Source organism: Mus caroli, unplaced genomic scaffold (assembly GCF_978045245.1).
Source record: "Mus caroli unplaced genomic scaffold, Mus_caroli_1 scaffold_10, whole genome shotgun sequence".
NCBI classification, from domain to species: domain Eukaryota; kingdom Metazoa; phylum Chordata; class Mammalia; order Rodentia; family Muridae; genus Mus; species Mus caroli.
The window spans coordinates 61,881,592-61,908,113 of NW_028227265.1; the positions used below are offsets into that span (position 1 = coordinate 61,881,592).

At 38.2% G+C, this 26,522-nt stretch overlaps 1 protein-coding gene across 10 annotated transcripts in view; it reads left to right on the forward strand.

The window, feature by feature from the left end:
• The window catches only part of Psd3 (pleckstrin and Sec7 domain containing 3), a 527,712-nt gene that overhangs the window by 327,097 nt on the left and 174,093 nt on the right, over window positions 1-26,522 (forward strand). For 7 of the 10 annotated variants that reach the window (XM_029480436.2, XM_029480439.2, XM_085843937.1 and 4 more), the window contains one exon: window positions 17,949-18,039. In XM_029480436.2, the coding sequence (XP_029336296.1) occupies window positions 17,949-18,039 (91 nt within the window). The remainder of the gene's footprint in view (window positions 1-17,948; window positions 18,040-26,522) is intronic. The other 3 variants (XM_029480437.2, XM_085843935.1, XM_021169304.3) reach the window with 1 other exon arrangement.

Genomic DNA, 26,522 nt, shown 5'->3' on the forward strand with positions numbered 1-26,522 from the left:
AGGCATTAGCAATGAGGAAGATGTGGTTAGTCAATGCTTCTGTATCATTGGTGACTAGGCTGGTTACCATTAATCAGATTTAACTGAAGGCTTAGCAGGTAACCAAGAAGCAATTGTAGAAATAAAACATCATCAAGGTTTTCAAAATTCACAGAGTTACAGTTAAGCCCCATTTAATAGGCTAAGAAAAAACATGATGTATCTATTGGTCCAGACAAATCCAGTGTTGTTCTTTACTCTCGGCTTTAAGTATAATGATTATGTCAGCAACGGTTTCTTGTTTATACTGGTTTTTGAGTATTCTTGTAGATTATGTAAATACCTTGCAGTTGTGATAACATGGCTGACTTGTTCAGCAATCCCTTTTTTAATGTTTAATTATCTACAATAAACACACACACATATGTACACACACAAAATATATATGCCTGAATTATATAGTACTAAGTACTAAATATGCTAAAATTGCTTGTTATATGGATAGGATTGACATTTTTGTGTAGACTTTATTGGAAATACTATATATATATATATATATCTGAAAGAGAAGAAAAGAATTTTATTAATAATTTTATTTGTTTACATTTTAAATGATATCCTCCTTCCAGGTTTCCCCTCTGCAAACCATCCTTCCCCTCCCCCTCCCCTTTGCTTCTATGAGCGTGCTTCTCTACCCACTCACCTACTCCAACCTCACAGCTCTAGCATCCCCTTATGCTGGGGCATCAAGCCTCCACAGGACCAAGGGCCTCCCCTCCTATTGATGCCAGATAAGACTATTTGTTGTCTTCTATGTAGCTGGAGCCGGAGGAGAATACATTTTATTATTTCTGTTTGGATAGAGTTTAAGATGAATTCTATTGTCTCTGAGTAACTAGTTCTCCTATATTTGAAGCATATTTGGCCTCCTGCACACCTTCCCCTGCTAGCCAGCTCAATCATTGCCTGGTCTGAAGACAGGTGGCAGGGCCAGGAGAGTAGGTAGGACTGGTATTCTCATGGTGATAGGGATGGTGACTGGGGACAGGAACTTAAACACAGAAGTGACTAGCATGAAGAATGAGCTAATGTGAACCTTGTTGAGCAAATCCCCAGCTAGCAAATCTCAAGACGTATGCAACCCGATGTCTGTCCAAACTCAAGACATGATTAGAGTCTGTGGCAAGGAACTTACTTAGACCAATTTGAGTATTCATAAACCATTCATACTTAGTGTCCTTGGCAATGTATCTGTTTATTATCGTAAGGAGTCTTTTGCCTACTGTCCTTCCTTGCAGCTTTCCTCTGTCTTCCTCTCTGTGCTGCCCTGTAATTTTGGTGTTCTCTGCTATGGACCTCTCCCAAGTTATGAGTCTAGGAAAGGATATTAGCTGTGAATGTCATTTCTGCTACATCAGCCCTTTCCATATGGTCTCTTCTCCCTTATTGCAGTGGTTCTCAGCCTTCCTCATGCCATGACCCTTTAATAATCCTCATCTTGTAGTGACCTCCCAAGCATAAAATTATTTTGTTGCTACTTCATAGCTGTAATTTTGTTACTGTTATGAATTATAATGTGTGTGTGTGTGTGTGTGTGTATATATATATATATATATATATATATATATATATATATGATATGAGACCCCTCCACAGGTTGAGAACTGATATCTTATAGTGTTAAGCTTTCTCTCTTGATTAGAGTTCGCAGCTGTAAAGGCTTACCAGTCTCTCATCATGTGGAACTTCTCACCAATACTGAAAGGCCACAGAAGACCAGTATGCTCAGATCTAAAAGTGTTGAGGATTTCTAGTTGAGTTGTTTTCACCATTATTATGTTTTCAAAATATCAGTTAATTACCAAAAAGAGAGTCTATGGACTAGACTGAGAATCCGGCCTTCAGCTGTGGAATGTTTTTACAGAAAAATATCACGGTATGAAATTTTTTAATTTTAGAATGACCTTTAGAATGCAGTGCCACTGACTCTCATATTGGCCACTGTGTAAATTTTAGTAGGAATGAATTTGCAAGAGTGTTAGAATTTAATTATGCACCAGTCAAGTTCATTCAATTCTGTGACCTGTGAAAATGAAACCATTTCTATTCCTCTATCTGCTTCTTCACTTCAGTTTATTTATATTTGTTTTTCCCTGTTTGAGAACAGGTTAACACGAATAAAATATGGCACAGTCATCTCTGGAGTCAGTGGGCTCATTTTGTGGTCTTATAGGAGCTATCTAATAGATTAATCATTAATTATTAATCAGCATTTTCCTTTGTGAGCTTTTACACTGTGAAAGAAGGAAGACAGGTGAACCTCATTTAAGAAAGGGGATTCCTTCTTCCCTCCCTCCCTCCCTCCCTCCATCCCTCCCTCCCTCCCTCCCTCCATCCCTCCCTCCCTCCCTCCCATACCTTGGAGAGGATAATAAGATCGAAGAAAGTGATTGAAAGCCCGATGGATCTCTACACTCCATGCCTTAACTTATTTCCTCCCATGACAGCCAAGTTAAAATGAAAATTAAATATTTGTGTTTTGACAGAGTTCAATGTGTCTTACTTTCTCAAAATTAAAAAAAAAACAACCCATAGTGTTCTAATCATATTTTGGTAGAATTTATACTTTGGGCATTTCTCAAACTTAGAGTGTATTTAGACTCTTAAAATCTATGAAGACCCAAAAAGACTTTTTTTTTTTATTTGTTTTGTGTGTGTGTGTGTGTGTGTGTGTGTTTTACTACATACTACATTATGGGTTGAATCTAATGAAACTTTAATGTCATCATTTGATCATTAAAGACCACTAAATGAAAAACATAGTTTTTATAATCGTGAATTATACTTTACATTCTGAGAAAATTTATTGGAAATAGTAGCATTTACATTTTTGTGGGTCCTTTTACTATTGAACTAATAGAGGATAGCTAGATTTTTGTGTTTGCTTTTACACTTAATCTGTTGCAATATGTCAAAATTTACATAGCGCTTAGATTCCTTAGTGAACACTTGTGAGAGAATGTGAGTGAAACAGTAAATGCTTTTAGTATTAGAACAGTACAGGTTAGAGCTTATTAACACCTGGGACAATGACCCCAGCACTCAAAACTCATATAGTACATGATGTCTTTTACCACATTCAGTGGCAATGTAGTACAGGAGAGGTGCAGAAAACCCCACCAAGATTGTGTCTTTCCTTAATGTTGGATTTTCCTTTTATTTTCTTAATAGTTTTTGAGACAGGGTTTCTATATGTAACACTGGCTATACTGGAACTTACTCTGTAGAACAGGATGGCCTCGAACTCTGCCTGCCTCTACCTACCAGATGGTGGGATTTAAAAGAGGTGAGTGCCACCACCATGTGGTTGGATTATCAACCTCTTAAATCTGTGATTGTAGTTTCTGAAAGAAGATACATATATTGCAGACTCCTGCTTTTAAAAAAAACTCTGTCTGTTTTGAGATTATAATTTAATTATATTCATCCCTTCACTTTCCTTCAAATCCTCACATACTTCCCCTCACTCACCTTCAAATCCATGGCCTCTTTTTAAATTATTTGTTTCTGTATGCATATAAGTATTTATATTACTAGTGAATCATTATGTTACTTTATACCTGTGATACCCCTATCACAGGTATAAAATATAGAGGATAGAAATAGGACCAGGGAGCTCCACAGAGAAGGGCAGAGAGGTAAATACAGAAGGCTGGAAGCAGTAAGGCAGAACAGTGGGATACAAGGGGTCTGTGGGGGAACTGGTGAGGGGAACCTCTTAGGGAAGGGTGGGGGTAAGCACAGGAGCAGGAGGAAAGGGATAGATAGCAACATCGATAACTCAAAAGGCAGACATCATTATTTCTTTAGAAAACACCGTGGCACATAAGGAACTTTCTCATCTGGGCTGATAGAACACCCTGAAGAGCTAAAGGAAAAAAACCCAGTACCAGACATGAGAAGTCCTCTTTGAATTTTTGGCCAGGGTGCTTTGAAATTGCAATGGCTTCTGCTTTGCCTTCCAGTGGTGCATCTAAAAAGACGGACACCTGAGGGCAGCATAACCTAATTCCACTTCCATGAGAGGCAAACAAACAAGCAAAACCAGAGCTTTATAGCAGTGCTACTTCACCGAAGTAATTACCAAGTCAGTAGTATACTTTTCCTCATTTGTTGTAACATGTTGGCGGAGGTGGAATTGTGTGGGAGGGTATGCCAGCTGTGTTCTAATAGCTCAAGATTTATGAGGCTGGGTTGTACCCGTAGACAATGAGAGCTGTTAGTTTCTCCGAAAGCACACTTTCCACAAAGCTCCAGTTCTTAACACTATTAAACTTAATTTCATGGTCATTCTACTTAATTCAACCCTAACTTGGAATCTACTCTGAGGTCCACTTTCATGTGCTCTACTGGTCCCTCTAGATCAGAGAATACTAGATTATAGTTGAAACTTGATAGAAGGCTCCATAGTTTTTGTCAGGAGCAGTATGCCTTTTTGCTAAGTTTTTGTTTTGTTTGTTTAGTTAGAGCTTGAGTTAGCATTGTGAACAAAAGTCTCTGTTTCCCACATTTTCATGCATTATAGCACAAGTTTGTAGCTCCTTTTCTAACGGAGTGGAGGAAAATCTATGAAGTAAGGGAAAACCTGAAATTGCTATTAGATCTTTTAGGATTTTTCATCTATTTCAATGCTAACTTATGTTAGGCTACAGGTGAGCAAAATAGTAATTACAGGCAAAAATTCATCTTGTGTGTGTGTGTGTGTGTGTGTGTGTGTGTGTGTGTGTGTATGTAAAGTTTTATTGGGACACATTCACACCTACTTTAAAAATCTTTACATAGTGATGACAGTGTTGAGCAGTTGTTATTGAGAACATATGGTCTGTAAAGCCTGAAATATTAGCTGCCTGATTCTTTATAGAAATTATAGAATTTGTGTGTTTAAGATTTCTGTAAGGCAAAGGATCAATAAGATAAAAAGGCAACCAACAGATCGGGAAAAGATCTTTGCCAATCCTAAATCTGATAGGGGGCTAATATCCAATATATACAAAAAACTCGAGAAGTTAGACTTCAGAAAACCAAATAACCCTATTAAAAATGGGATTTAGAGCTAAACAAAGAATCCTCAATGGAGGAATACCAAATGGCTGAGAAGCACCTGAGAAAATGTTCTACATCCTTAATCATCAGGGAAATGCAAATCAAAACAACACTGAGATTCCACCTCACACCAGTCAGAATGGCTAAGATCAAAAACTCAGGTGACAGCAGATGCTGGTGAGGATGTGGAGAAAGAAGAACACTCCTCAATTCCTGGTGGGATTGCAAGCTTGTACAACCACTCAGGAAATCAGTTTGAGGTTCCTCAGAAAATTGGACATAGTACTACTGGAAGATCCAGCAATTCCTCTTCTGGGCATATACCCAGAAGATGCTCCAACTTGTAATAAGGACACATGCTCCACTATGTTCATAGCAGCCTTATTTATAATAGCCAAAAGCTGGAAAGAATCCAGATGTCCCTCAACAGAGGAATGGATACAGAAAATGTAGTACATTTACACAATGAAGTACTATGCAGCCATTGAAAACAATGAATTTATGAAATTCTTGGGCAAATGGATAGATCTGGAGGATATCATCCTAAGTGAGGTAACCCAATCACAAAAGAACACACATGCTATGCACTCACTGATAAGTAGATATTAGCCCAGAAGCTCAGAATACCCAAGATATATTTGCAAAACACATGAAACTCAAGAAGAACGAAGACCAAAGTGTGGATATTTTGACCCTTCTTAGAAAATGGGAACAAAATACCCATGGAATAAGTTACAGAGACAAAGTTCAGAGCAGAGACTGAAGGAATGACCATCCAGAGACTGCCCCACCTGTTGGCATTTGCATTAGTAAACAACCACCAAATCCAGACACTATTGCAGATGCCAACAAGAGCTTGCTGACAGGAGCCTAATAAAGCTGTCTCCTGAGTGATTCTGCCAGTGCCTGGCAAATACAGACATAGATGCTCACAGTCATCCATTGGACAGAGCACAGGGTCCCCAATGAAGGAGCTAGAGAAAGTACCCAGGGAGCTGAAGGGGTTTGCAGCCCCATAGGAGGAACAATAATATGAACTAACCAGTACACCCAGAGCTCCCTGGGACTAAACCACCAATCAAAACACATGGTGGGACTCATGGTTCTAGCTCATATGTATCTGAGGATGGCCTAGTCGGTCATCAATGGGAGGAGAGATTCTTGGTCCTGTGAAGGTTCTATGCCCCAGTATAGGGGAATGCCAGGGCCAGGAAGCAGGAGTGGGTGGGTTGGGGAGTAGGGGGAGGGCTGGGGGAGGGCATAGAAGATTTTCTAAGGGGAAGCAAGGAAAGGGAATAACATTTGAAATGCAAATAAAGAAAACATCTAATTAAAAAAATAAAAACTATTAAAAAAAAAGATTTCTTTAAAGGCTGGAGAGAAAGCTGTGTGTTTAAAAATACTTGTTCTTACAGAAAACACGAGGTCAAAGTCCCAGCACCGATATGGAAGCTCACAGCCATCTTTACCTCTAAGACAAGATCCAATCCCCCCCCCCCACCTCCCAAAGTCCCAGCACCGATATGGAAGCTCACAGCCATCTTTACCTCTAAGACAAGATCCAATCCCCCCCTCTCCACCTCCCACACAAATATATAAATAGATAGACAGATACATAGATACATAGATAGATACATTGATACATAAACTTTTAAAAAGTCTCATTTATCACTACCTACAGTCTGGGAGTCCCCTCCCTCAGCATAATTAAGTGAGATTTAGAATGCTCTTTTAACTTACAGTTTCAACTAGGACTGATCGTAAACATTTAAATTCATTGATTTGGAAAAAAAATTAAAGAATTCCACTAAAAAAAATAGTACATCTTTAAAAGGTACTTAGATAAAAGGCTCTTCTTTTAAAAGGAATCTATTTTAGGGGCTGGAACAATGGCTCAGCTGGAAAGGGCACTTTCTGCTCTTCTTGAAGACATGAGTTCAGTTCCCAGTCCTCACAGGAGCAGCTCACAACCTATATAACTCCATGTGCTGCTAGTTTGATGTAAACATAACACAAACTAAAATCACATCCAAAACGAGGGAAGTTCCCTCAATTATGAAAATGCCTTGCCGGGCGTGGTGGCACATGCCTTTAATCCCAGCACTTGGGAGGCAGAGGCAGGCAGATTTCTGAGTTCGAGGCCAGCCTGGTCTACAAAGTGAGTGCCAGGACAGCCAGGGCTACACAGAGAAACCCTGTCTCGAAAAACCAAAAAAAAAAAAAAAAAGAAAATGCCTTAATAAAATCAGGCTGCAAACAAGCCTATAGGATATTTTCTTAGTGATTGACAGGGAGGTGGTGCCATCTCTGGGTCCTGGGTCTATAATAACACAGGTTGAGACTGAGACATGAAGTGCAAACCAGAAAGCATCACCAGCTTCCCTCAATGATGAGCAATGAAAAACCAGCCAGCCAACCAACCAACGAACAAAAGAACCCAAATAACCAAACAAAAACCAACCAACCAACCAACCAACCAACCAACCAACCAAAACAAACAAATGAAAATAAGAACAAGGAATATCCCCTCCAGCTTGCTTTTGGTCATAGTGTTTAACACTAAGACACTCCAGCCCCAGGGGATCCAGTGCCCTCTTCTGTTCTCCACTGAGTGAACCAATGACATAAAATCACACATGCACGGACACGCTTGTGTGCGCATGCACACATACACACACACACACACACACACACACACACACACACACACACTCTCTCAAAATAATTTTTAAAAGAAATATATTTTAAAGTAGTCATATAATTAGTGAAGAGTATAATCTTCAATTCAGTGAACCTTTAAAAGTAGGTCTGATTCTTTTCATTAATAATCTTTTGCTTAAATATTTAAGATTTTGTTCTGTATAATATTTGAGGATTTAAAACAAAATTCTTAAAAATTGTGATATTTCCTGTTTGCATACTTTTACTGTCAAGGTTGATTAAAGTCTTCCTTGTCTCTAAGGATTCATTTACATTATCCTTGCCGATTTGTGAAGAAATCCATCTTTATGTCTAAACAAGTCAGGCCTTTTAAATTTTCATTCTTTACTGACCTCATGAAGAGGAACTCAGGTTATTGGCCCTTGTTTCAGAGAAGCCTACACTTCTTCACAGTGTTATAACAGTTTGGGAAGAGAATAAATAGGATATCATAATTTAGGGGCATCTTTTTTATACTTAACAACTCTTAAGATACAAAGTCAGTAACTACAGGTGGCTTTACTCAGTGGACAGTATTTGCTTGAATGATATTTTAAAATTCATGTGACTTTATCATAAGTTTTCTTGATGAAAGTTGCTTCATATTTACTCTCCATTAAAATACTATGAAAGCTTATAGAAGGGAAATGTCTAGTAGGCACCCCAGTAAGAATTAAAATGGACTGACTTAAGCTTTCATCTTTACCTCCAAACCTTTCTTAGAAGAATTACCAGTAAGCCAGAGAAAGACAACAAAGGGCTGTGATAACAAATTTCAATTCCTCGGGTACCTCGGGAAGAGGTAGCTGGGCATCTTTGATACAAGAAAGCCATATGTTTCATTTAGCTCTTTTCTCTGTTGGTAAGCAAACTTGACATGCCATGAGCACTGTGCTTCTATACTGTGTGATTCAAGGCATAACCAACCCTGTACACAGGTGGGGGACTGAGTATAGTCCTCTACTTCCTGAGTATGCTACAATCTTGATGTCTCTAGTCCCTTATAGAAATAATAGTATTTACATTTTCTACACATATCTTTCCTTATCATTCTCTTAAAATTCAAATATTCTGTTGATTATAATACTAGTCTAATTAGTATTATAAATACTTTTCCATTGAAGCTTAGTTGATTCTGATGTTGAAGAACTTGAAGGTATGTGTGGGTCATCCCAATTGCATTTTCAAAAACCATAGGTATGTTCAATGGACATCTGTATTATAACTGTGGAAAGGGTATAGTCATCAATGAAATTATACCAAAGGTGCTAATAAATAAATAAAATAAAAATGGATTTAGAATGAAGTATGATTTTTTTAAACCAGACTCCAAAGACTTTACTATTGCTTTAAAGAGTTACAAAGCATGCCAATGGTTTCTAAAATGATGGCAGTTCCATTTTCAGTAGAAATTCTGTGAACTGAGAAAGGATTCTTGATAACAGCAATTCAATTTCTGTTGTTTGAGTCAGGGTATCCTGTGACACATAATGGCTAGGAACTACCTCTATGGCTGAGGATGGCCTTAAACTCCTGATCTTCCTGTTTGTACCTGCTACATGCTGGAATCATAAGCTTAGGTTACCACACTTACCCAATAGTCTTTAAAGATTTCATTCATGAGCCTCCTTAAAGAATGCTGAAAGTACTACAACATCTCCTGATTGCAAAGCAAGGACCTGGGGAAACCTGATCTACTATAACATTGGTAGCACTGATATAGTCACCATTTTGAGTACTCTGGAAATTAGTCCCAGACTTGTAGCAGTCTAGAGTGTATTCAAGTGAAAACAAACGAAAACATACAATGTCAAACAGACATTGCACTTTGCTTTTAGTTACCATGCTCCATCCTTCTTTTCAGCTGTGTGAGAAGCAACCTTCAATACTAACTGCCTTACAAATCACTGTAGCTATGAACAGAAGATGAATGTCTCCTGGTACAGGAACATAGAGTGATCCCAAGCCTCATTTCCAGAGGATTGTCAGTGATTTGTCTAGCTGTTCACTCCCAGGATTTGCCCTTCTTTGCCCTGGCTCTCCACTTACTTGGTTGCAGCTGTTGAATATTGATTGTTGTTGCTTCAGAGGGTGACAAGTTGTGACAAATAAAGTATCAAAATATATAGAAGGGAAACTTGGGGCTCTGATACATAGATGGAGCTCTGGTAAATTCTGGTATGTTTCTGGTCATGTTTTGGCTTACAAGAACTTAACATGCTCAAGAAAGACAGACCTGAGAATATCTAGACTTGCAACTTGTGCCTGAATTGAAGATGCTCCATAGCTAGGAAGTCTAGCAGAAGCCAGGGAGTCAACTCCCTGCTGGAGCACTAAAACCATGTCTAAGCCCCATGCCAGGAGTGGTCCTACCTGTTAACGATAATCTGTTATACTTGCAGGTAGGAGCCAAGCATAGGTGTCATCTCAGGAAACAGATGCAGAGACCCATAGCCAAATATTAGGAGCTTTGGGAAGCCTGCAGAAGAAGGGGTGAAGGATTCTAGGAGCCAGAAGGAGAAAAGGATACCACAAGAAAACCTACAGGATTAACTACCCTGGCCCATCAGGTGTCACAGAGATTGAACTGCCAACCAGAGAGCATGCATATATGCAACAGTTGCCTAGTAGCCTAGTCTTCATGCAGGACTCCTAACAGCAGGAGCAGGGGCTGTCTCTGACCCTGTTGCCTGCTTTTGGGACCTTTTCTTCCTACGGGGCTGCGTCATCTAGCTTCAATAGGAGAAGATATGTCTAATCTTCTCGCAACTTGACTTGCCAAAGCTGGTTGATACTCATGGGAGGCGTCCGCTTTCCTGAAGAGAAAAAGAGGAGTAGATTGGCGGTAAGGGAAGGTATGGGGGAGGACTGGGAGGAGAAGAGGAAGGGAAAACTTTGGTAGAGATGTAAATAAACTACTTCTTAAAAAAATATCTTGTCTCAGCATGACTTAGAGCTATCGGCAAACTTTGTTCCTGTGATTTCTGAGTCTCTGCTCATTTAGCTCAGTGGCCAGCTAATAAATTGAGTGAGAGGTGCTTATATATCAGAAAATTGATCACAGAAAGTTACTAAGCAAATTAATGATAGTAACTACAAGGGGGATGGAGGGGGGACCCACAGGATTGTTAAACTATTTTACATCTTTAAACATTTGCCTTTAATATAGAACTTAGAAAAAAACGTGTGTCCCATACACAATAAGAGAATATCCTTTATGTTTCACTCCCCTTTCCAAATAGTAGAGATTAAGGCATTTCCTGTCAGCAGAATAGACTTCAAGATAGTGTTTTTTTCCTACAGAAAAAGTAAGACATTTTTATAACAATAAAAGAATCCAGTGAGGTGCAACATTTTGCATCAATATATGCACCTGGGATGTTATAATAAAGCAGTATTTGATCCCTCTCCTACTGTGGCACATGGAATAGAACTTTTTGTAGGCACAGAATTAGAAAAAAAAACTAGGAAAACCTTTTGTTTTTGGGTTGTCAACCTCTAGCTCCTGATACAGACCTAAGACATGCTGTTTTCTGAGTGAGAGGAGAGTCTGATAGATCTTAATCTCTTTGGGTTTTCTGGGTGATAATGATTTTTATTCAGAAATAACCCATAGTGACTTACTGGGTAGCCAGAATGATGATGGTTTTATTTTCCCCTCGAAGAGTACATACCTTTGAATAAGATGTCCTACCCTACCCTATTACTTACCCTACTTGTAGGAGAGAATAGAGCTCAGAGTTGAGTTGCCTCTAATGGCAGTGATTTAATCAGCCATGTCTGTAATAAAGCTGCCCTAGAAGGCCACAGGGACATTCCTTCTCTGTCACTCTTGGGAGTCTCTTTTTTTTTTTCCTGAGTGGATCTACTTAGGCTCTACTTTATACTCCCATGCTCACAGAGGAGGATAGGGAAGAAGGAGGAGGGGAGGGGAAGAGAGAGAGAGGAGGGAAGGGAGGGAAAGACTTGTGAAGACAGACATGTGCCAATTGGTGAATGTCTAAGCCCCACAAAGAATAAAGGCCTCTGTTCTTGATCACCTTTCAGACCCCCCTATGTATTTCTTCCCAGAGTGTACGGTAAATGCACAGGTAAATGTAAAAACACAGGGTACTAACAAGGCAGAAAAAAAATCGATAAATGTAAAAAGATGGAAACTATGCAAAGTATATTCTCTATAAAATAGGATGAAAAAATAAAGGACTAAAGGAAATTTGTGGATGTTAAGTAGTATACTCCTAAATAAACAGTGGGTCAAAGAAGACATTCACAAAAGAACTAGAAAAGTCATTTTAGATGAAGATTAAAAAATTCATGTTAAAACCTCTTTTAGGATATAGCTGTAGCAGGGCTATGTGTAGCAGTTGTACATGCCATTCAGCAAGGAAGAATGAATCCAAATCAGCCATCTAAACCATTGAGAAACAAATAGCACATGTGAACCAGAGGAACTAAAGGAAAAAATAACATTCCAGAAATACAGAATTGGACAATAAAAAGGAGCAGAACCATAGGCCAAGGCTTACTCTTCTATAGCATCAGTGATGTTTTTTCTTTTAAAAAATTAATGATTTATTCTTATTTAATGTACATTGGCATTATGTCTGCATGTGTGTTTGTGTAAGGGTGTGAAATTTCATGGAATTGGAGTTACAGACTGTTGTAACTGCCATGTGGGAGCTGGGACGTGAATCAAGGTCCTCTGAATAGTCAGTGCACTTCACTGCTCAGCCACTTATGTAGTCCCATATTAGTGGCATTTTCAAGACATAGAAACAGAGAAGACTCGTATTACAAAATGCAGTATGAAAGAGAGGACCTCATTGTTGATTGACTTTGTAGAAATTAAAGGATGCTAAGTAAAGACTGCCAATGGTTGTGTGTTAACAGACTAGATATTTTAGGTAAGATGAAAAAAATACACCGAAACTCTGGAAGAAGTATAAACTCTGAATAGACTGTTAGCATGTTAACATAGTAATGAAAGATCTCTCTATAATGAAAAACTCATTGCATGACTGTATCACAGATGTAAAGAGATGGGAAAGGGACACTTTTCAGATCCTTCTGTGACAACACTATTAAAACAGACAAAGATATCACAAGAATATTAATATTCTTTATGAATAGTCTATGTTTAAAAGAAGTCAAAACATCAATCCATCAACATATCAAAATGTCAGTATACCCTCTGGATCCTTCAGAGGTATGCTTTGGTTCCAGGCTATAATGAATCGATCATGAACACAATATGGTTCACCCATCTTTTTTATTTTTTTCAACCTTAAGAGTTATGCTTATACTATACAGGAGTTCATTGAGTTTATAATAGCCATATATTCCCAAACCAGCAACTGTTCTTTAATTAAAAATAATTGTAGCTGGGTGGTGGTAGTGTTAGCCTTTAATTCCAGCATTACACATACAGGGTGGATCTCTGAGTTTCAGGCCAGCCTTGTCTACAGGATGAGTTCCAGGACAGCCAGGGCTACACAGAGAGATCCTGTCTCAAAAAACCAAACCAAACCAAACCAAACCAAACAAAAACAAAAACGCCAAAATAACAACCAACAACAAGAAACTTAATTGCTAAAACTGTTAACAATCACCTGACCATTTGAGGAGTTAACACAGTTTTGCTAGGGCAGGACTTTGCCTTTTTGTTGATGATTACTGCCAGGGACCAGCCCAAGCTGAGGGCAGGGCCTGGAGTAGGTGGATCCCAGAACAGCAAGAGAGGAATCATATGTGGATGCCATTCAGTTTTGTTTCATGAGGGATGGTACTGAGAGGAGGCACATCTCTGTATGGCTTGATCTACTCTGACAACCCGTGTCTCTCACAGGCATTCTTTATACACAAAGTCATTTCCTCAGAAACTTCATTCATTGATTACACAGCTTCTCAAAATACATTTTCTTCTAAAGTCTTTTTTATTACATAAGAATATTGAAAGAGAAGCAAACAGCAATTTTATGAGAGCTAAAATTTAACATGATAAAATCAACTTCAAGTCAGTATCTTTTTCCTTAAGATAGGTCCTAAAGCCTTGGGATTACAGAAATGCTAGACTGGATGACCCGTTTGGATTTGATTTTGTTTCAGTTTGGCATAGAATTAATAGACCAAAAGTTACTTCCTCCTACCTGTTATGTCAAACTTTTTACAAAAGTTCAATCTTTCTGACCCTATTTAATTCTTTCTTTCCTTGATTTTTTAAAATATTTGCCATAAGACCACCATTCTTTTTCTTTAATACTTAAAGTATTGTGTTTGAGTAAAGGTTGTTTATTCTTTGTTTTTTCATATCTATCTATCTATCTATCTGTCTGTCTGTCTGTCTGTCTGTCTGTCTATCTATCTATCTATCTATACACACACACACACACACACACACACACACACACACATATACACATACATATAAAATCAGAAAAGTTCTAGTCTGACAGATCTGTTCAGGAAGGCAGGCAGTTCACTTAGCCGAAATGTTTTCCTCTGTGATTCTGTCATGAACCCTGTTTCAATATGATGCCTATCTTTAGTACAATTCTATAAAGAAGAGAAGAATGTCTGGATTCCTAAACCTCCTGCCTTTTGCCAATCGGAAGGCTCCAAGTTGTGTCATAATGGGATCAAAATCTCTTCCTATTCATCCTAGTCCCTCACTCCTGAGGCTGAACAGAAAAGCCTAGAGATTCAATTCCAGTTTGTCAGCTTCTAGCATTTCCTGAAGTTTCTCTCAAGTCCTCTATCTTATATTTAATAACAAAACTCATCAATGACCTAAATGTTTATTTAAATAATAAATTCCTGAGAAATTCTCAATTTCTACATAATTGTTTTTTTCTGGGGATCTTTGATTAATTTTTGTTCTTGTTTGCACCAGATTTCTATTATCCCAGCTCTAGCACTGGAAGAGAAGCCTTTAATAGTGAGAAATATAAGCATAAGCAAAAGAAGTATAGCCGATTTCCATCAAGGGCACAGAAGGGTCAGTCCAGGTTGACCAAGTAATTTGTCAAAGAGCAGCTTCAGAATGCTTGACACCACACCACGAGATTACCTACTAATCAGGCCAATGCTTGCTGAAATTTGGGTGGTTCTGGCAGTTTCTTGCAGTTAGGTGACAATGATCTTTAGTTAGTTAGTTTGACCTATGGGTTGACTCATAAGAGATTTTTCTACAATGTGCAATGGTGTTGGATAGTCTTTTCTTTGTAGTAGAATGCCCTTCAGAATCAGTGTCAATTTTTCCAACTCCTGTGTATCAGTTTTAACAACTTGACACAGCGTAGAGTCATCTGAGAGGAAAACCTCAATTGAGGGATTTGCCTAGATACAAGTTGGCTTGTGTTCCTGTCTGTGTGGGATTGTCTTGACGCAGGATGGCCGTTCCACTGTGGGGGCAGTAGCATAAGAAAGCTATTGAAGTAGTAAGCCTGGAAGCTGTCTTCCTCCACAGTATTTGATCAGGTTTCTTCCCTGAGTTTTGCACTGACTTCCCTCAATAATTGACATTTAACTGGAAGAATAAACAGAGTAAACCTTTTCTTTCCATAGCTTGCTTTTTGTCAGAGTGGTTTATCATAACAGCAGGATGAAGCTGGAGTACCCTGTCACTGACTGTCTGCAATACTGTAGTCTAGATCTTTGTTGTTTGCATGGTGTCTTAGTGCTTTCATTGTGTGAGGAGACACCATGACCAAAGCAATGCTTATAAAGGAAAACATTAATTGGGCTTGGATTACAATTTTAGAGTTTCAGTCTAGTATTATCATGGTGGGGAAGAATGGCAGCATCCAGGCAGACACGATACTGGAAAAGCCGAATTCAGCATCTTGATATGATGGTAACTATGAGAAATCGGTCTCCCTCAGGCAGCAAGGAGGAAATTACCTTCCACTCTAGGTGGAGCTTGAACATAGGATTTCAAAGCTTGCCTAAACAGTGATACACTTCCTCCAATAAGGCCATACCTCCTTAATAGTGCCACTTCGTTGGGCCAAGCATATTAACACCACCACCACACATGGTTCTGTCCTGATTATAAAAAATCAGTCCTGTCTTTTGGACTCTATTTCTAATTCCACTTCTTTTGCTATTCCTAGCACTTCATTGATATCTTAAACCCCTCAGAGTCTTCCATAAAAGCTGGAACCAACTTCCTCCAAAGTCATGTTAGCTTTGAGATTTTATTAAAAATCTCATTATCAGCCACCTTAGTGGTGAATCATTTCCAGAAGGTTCCCACAATCCTTTGCCAAAAATCCACCAAATGAATCAGATTTTACTTCATTTATTTCTCCTTGAACTTAAAGCTTTGGTGTGCTTTTCTGCAAAGTTTACTCATGTGTTCTGTTTTTATGCTTTGAGGAATTCTTTTTTTCTGGATCATTATTTCTTTTTTTTGCAATAAAAACAGTAACATGAAATGAAAAATAAAATTTTACATGTTCTATATTTTATGATGGTTTATACTTAGTAATAATTATTAACAGTTTATTAGAAGTCAAATTATGGTCAAATTCAAAAAAGAATATGAAATTTTCATTTAGGAGAATTTTTGTCACATTTTTGTGTGGCTAGTGATTAAATTGAGTCTTTAAATATTTTTGTTAAAAATATTTTAAATGACATGTGATTATTCATTTTTTTCTTATGTTCTTGGAACGTAAGAGGACCTTACTAAATCATGTTGAAATGATTTATCATACCTTTAGGTATCTTGGTTGACTAAGAAAGGATTATGAAAATAGAGTTTTTCTCATTTTCATTACACCAGTGCAAAGCATATTTTAATATTAAATTTCCTTTCTGGGCTTTAAATAAAAAAAATCATCAAATCTTCAGAAATTCAGGCATTATTCATTGGAAATAACCTGAATAAGTTTGATTGGCAAGGCTTGTTCTTAGTGTCAATCTCTACATCCAGTCTTTCATAAGAAATCTGTGCCTACTTGCTGATAGAAGAGGTAAGAGTTTTGATACAACAATTTTAGCACTTTTACTGTAAATATTTAGATAGCCTGGGTGGGATGAGTCTTAGAGAGTAGAACACAGGGAATGTGCAATCGAAATTACTCTGAAGAAAAGCAGTGTGTTCTGGAACTTGGGCTTCTATATATGCACTGGTGTAAAACTACCAGTGAAGGAAGGACTTGGACTCTTTATCATGGAGAGCATGCGGCTTGAATAATTAAACTACTATGGTTCAAATCACACCTGCCATTTATGAATTAGTAAAATAGCGTTGGAAATCATACCATTAGTTGTAAAACTTGGCTGTGTAGACAAGTGATTGTCACTGTACCCTTTGTTCATTTACACTGCACATTGCCAGAGATGCTACACCCCTGTGCCCAGCGCTCTATGGTCTGTGTCCCTGCCCTGCATGGGACAGAACACTTCTGGTCCTTCTGTATCTTTCCAAGATTTCTCAAGTGAGCAGCTTTGAAAGATAAAGTAACTTTGGAGCCCTACTGAGGTTTGCTTATTACATTGGAAGATGGAGGCAATGCCTCTCTTCAGGTGGAAGGGGCAGATATAATTTTGTACATTATCATAAGTCCCCTTTCCTGAGGCCTAGAGGCTCATTATAAAAGCAGTCACCATGTATATAGGTGTCATCTGATCCTACTGTAGTTCAGGAAGCTGATTCAAATAGTGTTAACATTTTGGCTCTTTCTGTTAATGTAAGCATGAATTCCTGTTTGTCTTACTCTAGAGTTATTTTCTCTGCTGGTACATAAGATAACCTGTTAGCTTCAAAGTGAATAAATCTGAGCTCCTTCACGTGTACTTGTCAGAGTGTAAGGACATAAAACAAGTATAATTCAGCTCAGAAGTGGCATTTTAATCCATGCTTTAAGTTTACACTGTATTATATACCACCTGTATAAAGGCTGCATCATTTTGCAGATTTTGTCTAAGTTAAAATAATGATTTGATGTAACTTTGTGATTTATATAATATGACAATTTAACAAGAATAATAAACTATCTTACTTTTTTATGCTAAAATTTTATTGTGTGACACACACATACACATACATGCACGGACAAGCATGCATGTTAAAAACCACATCATTTACTAACTCTGTTTTGCTGCATTGTATAGAATTAATCTTAATTCTGTAATATATTACGATATTTTTCTCTTTTCCAGAATATTGGGAAGAAGATGACTTGCCAGGAGTTCATTACAAATCTCCAAGGAGTAAATGAAGGTGGGGATTTCTCCAAGGATCTTCTGAAAGTAAGCATAGGTGTATTGACTTTCAGACCTACTTATGTTCATATTGACTGCAAGTTGACCCTGATCGTTGCTTAAGTTTATAAGCTTTTTGTTTTGCTTTTTATTTCTATTGAGCCTTGGTTTGGGTGCTTCAGATAGCAAAGGTTTCTAAGGTAATAATTTCTGACAGTCTGCATCACAGTAAGTAATCCAGAGAAAACAAGGAGATATGGGATAGGTGGTGAGACTATTAGTTAGTGAATGGTTTTTGTGCCACAGGGGATAGTTACTTTAAAAGCACGCATTGTAGACTTCCTCAGTCACAGAGCTACTCATCTACCTCTGGGAACAGATTAAATTCCAGGTGACTGTAAAGTGAGGGAACTGCAGTTGTCTTTATTATTGGGTAGCATCATCATGTTTTTATCAGACTGCTTTTCAGGAGACAAAATCAACTTTGCCATTTGTAGATTTTTACAGCATTATCAGTCAGATGTATTTGATCAAATATGAATAACAATAACTGTGAAATATGAGTATTTTAGAAGTGGCATACAAGAAATATATGTTGAGAATGTGTTTTTTACAGATCTCCCTTCAATCCTAGTGTTTCCTTTAAAATGTGGTACACATAGCTTTTTTTTAGAATCAGTCACTCTGGAAGATTGCCTAAGAATGGTAGCATATGTGAATATTCTGTGAGATGGAAATGTGCTTGTGGAGAGAGGTGACTGTCATTGTATTTTATGTAACTTCTAGTCTATTTTATGTGCATGCTAAGCTCGGGCCACACTGCCAAGCCACATCATCAGTCCTGTGTAATATATAAAGAAAGGGTAGAAGTTTGCCACAGTTTGGAAAACTACAGAAGGTATTACATTCATACTATCATACTCTAGAACACAATGGACTTAATGCAACCAACTTGAAAAGTCACATGGTGAAAAATTTAGGAACAGTTGTTTTGATTTACTATAAAAAGATTTTTAAAATTAAAATATAATTACATTTTCCCCTTCTCTCCAGTCTCTTCCAAGTACTTCCATCCCTTGAAGTCCCTTGAACCAGGGCCTGTTTTTAAAAACTTGTTATTGCTCAGTTCATGTAGGGTTCCTTGTATATATGTAATCCAGATAGTGGTGGGGGTGCTCACTTGTTATTTGGGTAACCAAATAATTGGGCTAGTGGCTGGACACAGTAGTGGCACTCAGTGTGGACTGTTATGTGAAATGTGGATTTCCTTTAGAGTAGCCCTTCGCCATTCTCCCAGCATGATAACTTCTTTGTTTTAGTATGCTAAGAATGCGTTTTACTGTCGCTTTTAGCTTAGGGAAGGTTTTCTTGAGAGCAGTGTGGCTTTATTTCATGATTGAGTATTCATCCTCTCCCCATCTTCTCTTCCTCCTTTCTTTCCTCCTCCCCTCTCTTTCACCCTTTTAAAATTCTTTGATATTCTGCTTTTTTTTCCCTTTAATTTTGAACTATCTTTTATCTTTTTAAGTTGGGGAGAAAACTCCAATTGCGTGTATGCTATACAAATAAACACAAAATGCCTGTTATTATCTCACCAGTGTTTGAGTAATTCTGTTTTCAATCTGTGAAATGATGGGTATTGATGACATTCTGACATTTGTGATGAGAGTGAACATAGAGCTTTGAATACACTTTTTATGAAACTCTGACTTACTGTATTAATGATGAGAATTGCTTTAATCTACTTTATTGAACTGGGTGTTTTGTTGTTTCACATTGGCCTTGTTTATAAATCTCTGTGTCAGAAGTTACATTTAGATTCTTCCTGTTTAAATTTCTTTGGACCAGAGTAAGATTTATACCTGGATCTGGTTCTGTGGGGTTGCACAATGGGCAACGTTTTACAAAGGTCCAGCGCGTGTTCACCAGGTAGAAAGGATTCTGAAAACAGATGTCGACCTGTCCTTGGAGACCACAAACTGCTGAGGAACAAGTTGGGCCTTCATATGAACAGTTCTCTGATATTAAAATGAAAGTATATAGCCTTGTTTTCTATCGAATTAGATAAGATTAAGAAAAACCTTATACGTAACCTCTGTATGTAAGAGAAATAAGTCTACCTCTGTTAAGTTCTGAAAATGTATAAAATTTTGCTCTGTTTTTCCTTCTCCTTTGCTGACAGGAGAGATGACAATTAGGCCCTGTCTACAGTGGTCTTTTAAGCTCCAGCTATTTCTTAAATAGCCCAACAAGGGATTTGACTGTTCCAGCAAATAAAAATTTTCTTTAGGTTATTTTGAATAAAAGTTATAGCATCCATAATCCAGAGTGAAGAAAGTTAGATGCAGGAAAACAGCCTGACATAGTAGATTATTTAGCTTCTCCAAAGAAGGTAGTGCTTGAGATGAGATTTTAATATATACCTAGAAGCCTTATTTTCTGTTCAAAATATTAGCTTCATTTTCTACCCCTTACAGTCTAGATGTTTGATTCAGGGTTGTTCAGATGCTTTATTTCCTCAAGGAAAGATAACACTGAATTTAAATTATTACAGATTTATTTGAGTAGATTCTTACTAAATTTATTAATTAAATGCAATTTTTATTGCTCTCTCCAAGGACAGAGTTTAGGCAATATCCCATTAGAAGAATCTTCCAAAGCTACATAGGCTCCCTGTATCTATTCCTTTGTTGGCTGGATGCTTTACAGATACATATTTTGTTTTAAATGTAATTTCTCATTTGGTATTCTTAAGGAGATAATACAATTAAAAATTTGGGCAGAAAGTTGTTCAGAGGTCAACAAAGAAAAATGAGTGTTAGACAAGGACTATTGCATTTTGTTGGGCAAGAATGAAACATAATTAGAGAATATAAAATTGTGCAATGCAGGTTTATAACCCTTAGCTTTTTATTTCGTTGTGAATGTAAGTAAGGGTAAACAAAAAGAACTCAAAAATAGTCTGAAAAGTCAGAGATAAAATTTTATAAGTTCAAACTCCACAAAGGATCCGTTTTCATAGAGTGAACAAAAAGAACTATAGGGATCCTTCTAGAAAAAGTAAGAGCAAAGCCAGACTGGCTTACTTCCAAATCTCTATCTGGACATCTCATCTGCTGCACTCAGCAGGGGAAATGCTGCAAACATGGCAGTGACAGTCATCCTACCAGTCTTCCTCTGGTTCCTAGCTGAAGCTTGACCGAAAGCAGCATGAGGTCTCTCCCACAACACACTTTTTTTTTCACCTCTGCATGTGATTGCCCTTCCTCCTTTGTATTTGATTGTATGATAATCAAAGAATTAATGCAAGTATAATTGGGGAAATATGAATGGGACCATATTTTATTAATCCTGTTACTTGAGATGCTGTATTCTTTTACAAACGCGAATATTGCATAGAACTATAGAAAAGTACAAGGAATGCATTATGTCTCCTAACTCCAAGCTTGAAAAAGTAACGAGCAAGTTCTCTAAAAGAAAAAAGGAGGTCATCTCTCGCTATTGAGTCAGATTAGGAATTATATTAATATTGCCTTAATGAAATTTTACTGTGTTTTGTGATTCTTTCACAGTATTGACTATCATGTAACTAGCTCAGAGATAACTAGCAATATGAAAAACAATGAAAGTCATTGGCTTATAATAAACCTGGCTAACTTAGGATATAAAGACATATGGGTTTAGTAGTCCCTGCTTTTCTGATTTTCCTTTTTATGAAGAAAAATGTGTGTTTAGATATTTGGGAGCTATGCAGAAGTAAATTCAGTCTTTAAAACAAAAATACGATGGGGATTATTTTAAAGAATTAAAAGATGGACAGCAATGTGAACCTACCACTCTTCAGGATGTTGCTGGGAACTCTTGAGGAAGCACACAGTGAAAGGGGTAGCTCTCGACCTCGACCGACTGATCGATCAGCTTTCCAGGGAGAAGCTCTGGCTCAGAGACCAGTGTCAGCAGTGTTGAGCTGTGTATATGAAGTACAATTTTGAGCCTCTTGTTTGAGCTCCTGTTGCTGGATTGTCTGCTTAGAATCCCTCATTCTTTTCTTACTGTGTTCTAATCAAATGAAGTGGAAACAAGTAGGAAAAATAGAATTCTGTCTTTGCAGTGTGCTGACATCAGAATGCTTCCTGGCAGAGTTTGAGATAAGCAGTGTAGAATCTGGAGAGCAGGATGTTGCACCTGGAACATGTCTAGGACTGCTCAGCTTCAGTGCATAGCATGTGGTCATGGCACCCACCCCTCAGAGTGAATAGAGGGATTAAGATGTAATGTATATCATTACATCTGTCATGCTCGAGGTTTCCTCCTAGGGTATGAAGTCCTGGGCCCTAAGTGTGTTTAAGAGTTGCTAATGATGTCACCTGTGATAGAATCTTGGGGGAGGGGTCTTAATGTTCATTTTATTTATTTGTGCCATAATAAATAAAGCATCTGTCCTGTGCCTATGGCTGTTGTGTTTGTCATGTGGGCCCATTAAGTATGTTGTATCTACTGCCCAGCCTCTTCCTTGCCCTTTCATTCCTGCACCAAAAATGTAAACTCAATTTCCCTGTTGTGCTCAAACTTTCTCAAGTGATGCTTTTAAAGCAGAATGTGACTTGGCAGAAGATAAACTGGAAAATGGTAGGGATTCATTCAGTGTTAGTGATGAGTGTTCTTAACACTGGCTTAGCTCTTGTAAACTCAAATCATAGCTCTTAAATTTCTTTTTCTCCTATGCTACTGGTTTAGAGAAAGAAGCATGCACAAATAATAAAGCCAGCAAATGTTCAGAGCTAAATCTAAGAAAGCTGCTCTTTTTATAGCAGCAATTTCAAAAGCTCATGCCCGGGAAGACTGAAGCAGAGGAAGAAGGGGGCCTCAGTCTGAAACAGGTCTATACTTTTTATAAATGAAAAGCCAGAAGTGAATTCTCAAAACTGCTTGATCTGAGTTATATCCGGAGTATGTAGTTGAAAATAGGAACTTATGGGTGGTATTTAAGTAGAGCTATAAAAAGAGCATCAACTGCTGCCTGGAGTAGGTGAGCTCTCAAAGAGAAGGTCATGTAAACCTGGTAGCAACAGTATCTATGGAGGAAAGGGCTTTCGAAGCTTGTGCTAGTATAAGGAGGAGAACCTTTGAAACAAAAAGCTGTGGTAGTGAGCTTTTCTAGAGACAGCATTAAAGGTGATGGCTCAAAATACAGACGTTTGCTGCCTCTTTTCAGTGTGGCAAATCAAGCTGAGCTGTGGGATGAAAGGCATGTTTCTGTTTCTGCCTTCTCTCCACGGAAGTCTGGAAGCACGCTGCTGCCTTCAGGCCTGAGACCATCATGGACAAGATAATGATGACGCCTTTTGTATGGCTCAGACCTCGAACGAAAGATGGAGATGAGAGTGAGGATGAGTCCTTGAAGTAGCTGAAAATCTGCAAATCATGGTATACTTATTAAATAAAAAGCCCTCTGCAGAAGAAGCCTGTTAGAACAGTAGGGCAGAACAAATGCTGCGTAAAGAGTGCAGACAGATTCTTTTTTCACCAAAAGGAAACTTTGAGTGGGGGTGGTAGTAACCCTTAGTTAACTGTCCTGTAACGGGCTAGTAGTGATTCTCAGGCAGATTCTAGTTAACTGTCCTGTAACGGACTAGTAGTGATTCTCAGGCAGATTCTAGTTATTTAATTTGGCTACAAAGAAGCACTACAAGGTTTCGTACTCTAGTTGCCTCCACACAATTTTGAATGTTGGTATGCTTGGAGCATTCTTAAAACATTGTAAGCCTACCCTCCAAGTTATCTGTTGCCGTTTCTCTCATACGTGAAGAGTCTTACTGAAAGCCAATCTCACACTGAAACTATAAACTTGTCTGTTGGCTTATGATTTACCCAATGGGCCTGGGAGATCTCGGAGAATGAAGGTCTACAAGGCTGAGCTAACCAGCAAAATACTTGTGTTATCGTTTATTCATTAAGGAAGGATGGAACACATTTCAGTGTAGAGGAATCCTTAGCTACAACAAGAGTAGCTCACAAAGGAAGGCTGGTTTATGGTCATAGTGATAACCTCATCCCGTGCAGATCAGTGGCGTGAAACAGACTCAGAAACCTGAGAACAAATAATAATCATTTTAATCATCTCTCCTTCCCTCCTCCCTTCCTTTCTTGACTTCTTCCTCCTTCCCTCCTTTCTTCTGACTTTCCTTCTCCCCTCCCTCTTCGTTCCTCTCCCTGAGTATGCCAGGAAGCACTCTATCCCACTGTGCTACAGCTCCAGCCCTGGCCTAATCTCTTTCATTGGCATCATAAACACATCAATGTGTAACTCTGGTGGATACAAGTAACTGAAACTGGAGAGTAGCCTAAGTGCATCTGAGAGTAGTGTTTCATTGCCAAAATAATAATCATATCCAATGACATCTTCTAAGACAAACTAAATGTGAAAGTGTTTAGTTCTTAATGTTTAAGGTGAAGTCATTTTTCAGAAATAGATTTATTTGAGGCAGGGCCTCACATTTATTTATTTATTTATTTATTTATTTATTTATTTATTTATTTATTCATTCATTTATTTGGATATTTTATTTATTTACATCTCAAATGCTATCCCCTTTCCTGGTCCCCCTCCCAAAACCCACTATCCCATCTGTCTCCTCCTGCTTCTATGAGGGTATTCCCCTGCTCACCCACCCACTCTTGCCTCCCCACCCCCGAATTCCTCTACATTGGGGGAGCCTTCACAGGACAAGGGCCTCTTCTCCCACTGATGCCCGGCATTGACATCCTCTGCTACGTATGTGGCTGGAGCCATGTTTTCCTCCATGTGTACGCTTTGTTTGGTGGTTTAGTCCCTGGGAGCTCTGCAAGGGGTTCTGATTGGTTGGTATTGTTGTTCTCTCTACACTCTGTATAGCCTAGGCTGACCTCAAATTTAGGAATCCTTTTCAGCCAAGTGCTGAGGTTAGTCATACCACCATGCCACAACCTGAAAAATCAACACAACCTGAAAAATCAATTATTTTTCAGAATTAGAAAGATTGATGTAGAGGAAGTATGCATGTCAGTTATATGTTGGTAGCAAGAAGTAATTTGATAATGATGCGAACATAAAACAGAACCTTTGAAGGGTAGTAGGTCTCAAATTGGAACCATTATAGTTTTGCAAAGCTTCTCAGACAGCGGCTATATCCTCTTGCTACAAGATAATGGATGTGATGAGTCATGAGAACTGTGGTGCTGTTTGCTTAGGCTCATTAGGAGATGGGAGTGTGAAATAGGTTTGGAAAAATTGCCAAAAAAGCTATTTTATAAAGATTTGTTGCATTAAAAGAAATGAGCTTCAATCAGAAAACCAGTTAACACAGAATAAATTATTATTGATTTCTCCAAATCATGCTTTAACTTTCATTCTCTGTCCATGTTTGGCTCCTCTTGGTAGTTATAGACAACGTTGCATATTAAGCCAGGAATAGATTAAAAATATTTGGTAGGGAAATTAAATTTGCCTTGAACATATACAGACTTTCCCCCTGTTGTGCTCTAAATAGTAAAACAATTATTGCTCTAGCATCTATATCACATTTGTTATTATAAGGCATAAAGAGATGGCTGGAAACTTGAAAGAAGATATGTGAATGCCATGCAGAAATGCTCAATAGTTTATGTAGGGTGCTTGATTGTCGCACTGTGTATCTATGGGTGGGATGGCTGGTCGGAATCAACACCACATGGATGCCAAGACTGACTGTTTGATCTGCTCTTCCTTCAAAGTGTCCATAGGCAGAAGGAGGCTTCTTCCTTCTCATTTCCCCCTTCTGTTTTCTCTAAAATGTTGCTTTCTCAGAAACACCGAAAGCCACATTCATCCATTCCTTTCATGGAATTGTTTGCAAAATATTTTTTGAATTACTATATAATTATATCATGTTCTCCTTCTCTTTTATCTTTCCATTCCTTCCCTTGTATACCTCTTGTTATCTAATTCATTTTTTTCTCTACTTGTTATGTTGCTAGATATATACATACAACTGCTCAGAAGTCCATGCAATGTTACCTGTATTACACACACACACACACACACACACACACACACACACACACACACACACAAAGAGAGAGAGAGAGAGGAGTGGGGAGATGACTAAGCTGCCTACTTGACATTGGCTGACTAACTGGAGGTCCCTTTCCTAGGGAAGAACATTTCTTCTCTCAGCATTATCTGTTTGCCTGTAACTAGAGATGGTTGTAGCTTTTCCTCTTCCATCTTGATATGTCTGTTATTGTCATCAATGTTCAGGTCTTGTTTAGGCAAGTGGGCTGATGAAACTTCATGGACGTTTAGCATTTCTGACCTTTCTAGGAGACAGATTCTACAGAGAACTTCCTGGTCCGCACAAGTTTTACAATTCTTTTGCTTACTCTTCTGCAGTAGTCCCTGAGCCCTGGGTGTCGGAAGTGTGTTGAAGACCTATCAGTTTGATCTGCATTTTGGTTGGTGTAGTTTTCTATAGTAGGCTCAGTCTGTTGCAAATAGATGTTTCCTTGATGAA